Below are 4,583 nucleotides of genomic sequence, written 5' to 3'. Positions count from 1 at the left end.
GGCCTATGGATACCTTATTTGTCATGGTACATGATTTACCTATTGTACACGCTGTATAAAAGTACCTAATAACAACATGTTAATATTAAAAATACATGAAGTGTACACAAGGCAGTAGGCGGCGATTAATTGTCGAGTATTTGTTGTTTTTGCGGAACTCACCGCGCGCGCGCCCACGCCACGCCACGTCGAGTGTATGAATATTTACGTGATTCCATCGCGGCGGAACAATGAGTGATCGCGATCGTTCCCGGATACAACGGATCTTGTTAATTGAATTGCATTTCAGCATTGAATGATATCGCGGCGCAGCAGCTGACGCGTCGCACCATCACTCATTGCACACCTGACTTTTGAAAGAGATTTGCTTTTTTAATCATTATTCTGAATTGTTGATTGTTATTTTCAATAAATACTATAATAGATGATTAATATTTGTCTTTTCAAATAGGTATGGCAAAGATGGAAACAACTCCGAACATAAATTACAATGTAGCTAATGCTATAGAGCTACATGCATCCCTACGGAAGGAATAGCGCTAGATTTACACCTGTCAGTTCAGTTTAGTTCAGAGAATAATGTACAATAAGAAATTAGCCACAATGTCGAACTATCTGTGCCTGAATCTATGTGCGTATAAGCGGAAAAACACTTTATTTATTTATTAGAATAAATTTTGATTATTTTACAGAATTCTGGTTATTAGTTTAATAAAATAAAACGCAGAAGAGTTAATCAAGAATAAAAGTACTTTTAAACAAATCACGAAAAATTTACAGGTTAACGACACTACTAAGATTAATTTAGTTGTTGTTATAGTTAGTAGAGCTCATACAAAAGCACACACACAAACAGACAGACCTCCATCCGAGAACATCCTCTGGTAGATTTCGTCGCAATCTGTAGGAAGGAACAAAGTCTGCTTAAAGTCTGATAACATAAATATAATACAGGTACTGGATGGTAGGATTTAACCAATTTGCTTTGTGAGCAAAACTTCCGAAAGAAATTTAATTATTTCATAAGAAATTAAACATTAGGTATAATGCTAGTGTTACTAGCATCGTAGGCTCAGCGCTGACAACACAATCGGTAATATGTGAAAATTGAGCGAATCGAACAAACAAATTGATGTACACAAGTAGGTACAGCCAAATCGAGAGCGGAGGAAAATGTTTAACCTATAATATTAAAAATAACATAAATTAAATGTAACAGTCTTATTCGCGACCTCAATGTGCAAGGAAAGGATTGCTGGCACCTTGTCAACTAACCTGGTAGTGCTACTAAAAGTGACCTGAAACCTTGAAACCCAGAACGTACCGCAGGCTGTGTGTGGAACATTTATATCGCTGCTGTTGCTACATTCATGAAGCTCACTCCGAAGTGATTCTATAAAGGTTCCTTTTTCCTTTTGAAGACACGGAACCCTAAAAAACGTTTCCTTTGAGGCGTCGCAGACCAGCGCCTCAGCTCAGATCTGATCGCACGGTTATCATCATTTAAAGCACAGTAAACACTTGTCTTGAATAAAACAAGTAGAAAAAACTTTCTACTTGTTCCTAAATTACCTTATTCCTAAATTATTTAAGGCGTTATTCAAGGGACTTTCAACAAACTCCTGAAAGGCCGGCAACGCATTGGCGGTTCCTCTGGTTCATGGGCGGCGGTTATCACTAAACATCAGGTGAGCCGGCTTCTCGTTTGTTCGCTATTTTGTTTTAAAAAAACCTACGGCGCGTATAAAATGAGTCTTGTCTAATAAAGTGTCACGCAAAATTTGGAATTAGGAGGAATGAAGGCAGCCCCAACCAGACGGGCACGACAGGGCTCCGGGGAGGGGGGAGCCATTCAATGAGTGGTGACACGCAGCGCGATTTCAGAATCCGGCCATTGTCACAAAACATTTTAACATATTTATTGGAGCGAGCGCGTGCTTTGAATTAATCGGATCGCGCGCCGAACACCAATTTGTTGTAAATCCTGCGATAAAGCCGAATCACCAACCAGACCAGTATCGGTTTCATCATTGTGTATTATCCGTCTAAATAAATGCTTTGAAACTTTGTATAGCTGCGCGGCGAGCATGCGGGCTGCATTGTGCGCTGCCGTCCACTTCGTTGTGAAAACTGTTTGTTTTACGCTTGTTTCGTTGTAACGGAACGCAGTCCTATATTTTCAACTAATTTATTACGTATGTTGTTTCGTTTTGATATCTGTTAAATATTTGAAAGCAGGGTTTTTAACGATTGAAAAAAAAACGTGTATTTTTTCAGGGTTCGTGGTTATAATAATGTTCTTTATCCCACCATAACTTCTAAATTCCAGATTTGGAGGGAATCCAAATGTGATGCTTTTACTTTTTAGTTCGTTTTTTGGCAGAGCAATCGCGTTTTTTAATTTCTTGATAACGAAAAGAAATAAGTTGGAATCACTTTCTCAGTAATTACAATGAAAAAGGTTCTACGGAAATGGGAACTGTTTGTGGAAACGTAAGAAAACCGTTGAGTTAATAATGTCCAAGTCCAAAGTAATAATGAAGTGGCGGAAGTCGGGGCGGCGCAGTCACGCGTCGCATGCCCGCGACGGACGCGCGTCGCGTCGCATTGCTCCAATACTCTACGTGCCTCGGTCGCGCTGTGAACTCACGGAATTTCAGTCGATTGGGTATTGCACGCGGCGTTAGATAAAACTATCTCGACCAGTGCAGTGGCACTGTAAACTTTGTACCTGGTCATGTTTACACTGTTAACTTACATATTTCCATCTAAGTAACAACACAGGAAAATGTTTCATTTTGGACAAATAACCACTAAGCATTTTCGTACAACGTCATTATTAAACTACGGCCACACCTGTGCGTTATGAACGCGGGATGTGGGACGCGATGCGGGAGCGCCACGACACGAGTCTGTACGTGCACGCCTACGTAACTGCTGTAGTGGTGTAGGTGTGCATGACACTATTAAAATATTGTGGGAAGCGACCGCCACGCGGCTAACGTTCCTACTTTGTAGTCACCTTAGTCGCGCAGATTTGAATGATGCTTAAATTCTTACCAAAACAATAAATGTGTAAAAAGGCAGCAAGGCGTTGACGTGGTTTATTTTTGTAGCTTGCGACACCTCAGTAAATTGCCGTGTGGGCCACTCGTGGACTTGCACTTATACGCTAGTCGTATGTCGTAGCATCTGTTCGTCCGTCTGCAATTAGTCCATAGCCTAGAACTTATTAGATAGCACTGGTCACACGTTTGTCTCACACAGTGAAGTGAACTCACCGACAACGTGGAGCGTGACGAAGAAGGAGCGCACGGGCTGCGTGGACACCTGGCACTCGTAGACGCCGGCGTCGCGCTGCTGCGCCCACTTGATCTGCAGCGTCCAGTCGTCCGTCTGCGGCGAGTGCGTGGCCTGGAAGCGCTGGTCACGCGTTTGTCTCACACAGTGAAGTGAACTCACCGACAACGTGGAGCGTGACGAAGAAGGAGCGCACGGGCTGCGTGGACACCTGGCACTCGTAGACGCCGGCGTCGCGCTGCTGCGCCCACTTGATCTGCAGCGTCCAGTCGTCCGTCTGCGGCGAGTGCGTGGCCTGGAAGCGCTGGTCACGCGTTTGTCTCACACAGTGAAGTGAACTCACCGACAACGTGGAGCGTGACGAAGAAGGAGCGCACGGGCTGCGTGGACACCTGGCACTCGTAGACGCCGGCGTCGCGCTGCTGCGCCCACTTGATCTGCAGCGTCCAGTCGTCCGTCTGCGGCGAGTGCGTGGCCTGGAAGCGCTGGTCACGCGTTTGTCTCACACAGTGAAGTGAACTCACCGACAACGTGGAGCGTGACGAAGAAGGAGCGCACGGGCTGCGTGGACACCTGGCACTCGTAGACGCCGGCGTCGCGCTGCTGCGCCCACTTGATCTGCAGCGTCCAGTCGTCCGTCTGCGGCGAGTGCGTGGCCTGGAAACGCTGGTCACGCGTTTGTCTCACACAGTGAAGTGAACTCACCGACAACGTGGAGCGTGACGAAGAAGGAGCGCACGGGCTGCGTGGACACCTGGCACTCGTAGACGCCGGCGTCGCGCTGCTGCGCCCACTTGATCTGCAGCGTCCAGTCGTCCGTCTGCGGCGAGTGCGTGGCCTGGAAGCGCTGGTCACGCGTTTGTCTCACACAGTGAAGTGAACTCACCGACAACGTGGAGCGTGACGAAGAAGGAGCGCACGGGCTGCGTGGACACCTGGCACTCGTAGACGCCGGCGGCGTCGCGCTGCTGCGCCCACTTGATCTGCAGCGTCCAGTCGTCCGTCTGCGGCGAGTGCGTGGCCTGGAAGCGCTGGTCACGCGTTTGTCTCACACAGTGAAGTGAACTCACCGACAACGTGGAGCGTGACGAAGAAGGAGCGCACGGGCTGCGTGGACACCTGGCACTCGTAGACGCCGGCGTCGCGCTGCTGCGCCCACTTGATCTGCAGCGTCCAGTCGTCCGTCTGCGGCGAGTGCGTGGCCTGGAAGCGCTGGTCACGCGTTTGTCTCACACAGTGAAGTGAACTCACCGACAACGTGGAGCGTGACGAAGAAGGAGCGC

The 4,583-nt window shown here is 47.5% G+C and overlaps 1 protein-coding gene across 1 annotated transcript in view; it reads right to left on the bottom strand.

Moving 5' to 3' along the window:
- The window catches only part of LOC123870545 (zwei Ig domain protein zig-8-like), a 406,654-nt gene that overhangs the window by 40,424 nt on the left and 361,647 nt on the right, over positions 1–4,583 (bottom strand). Inside the window, exon 5 of the mRNA XM_045913905.1 lies at positions 863–901. Coding sequence (XP_045769861.1) covers positions 863–901 — 39 coding nt within the window. The remainder of the gene's footprint in view (positions 1–862; positions 902–4,583) is intronic.

The sequence above is a fragment of the Maniola jurtina genome, chromosome 2 (genome assembly GCF_905333055.1).
Source record: "Maniola jurtina chromosome 2, ilManJurt1.1, whole genome shotgun sequence".
NCBI classification, from domain to species: Eukaryota; Metazoa; Arthropoda; class Insecta; order Lepidoptera; family Nymphalidae; genus Maniola; species Maniola jurtina.
Note: the sequence above shows the minus strand (reverse complement) of the source record. Positions and strands in the feature narration are given on the sequence as shown.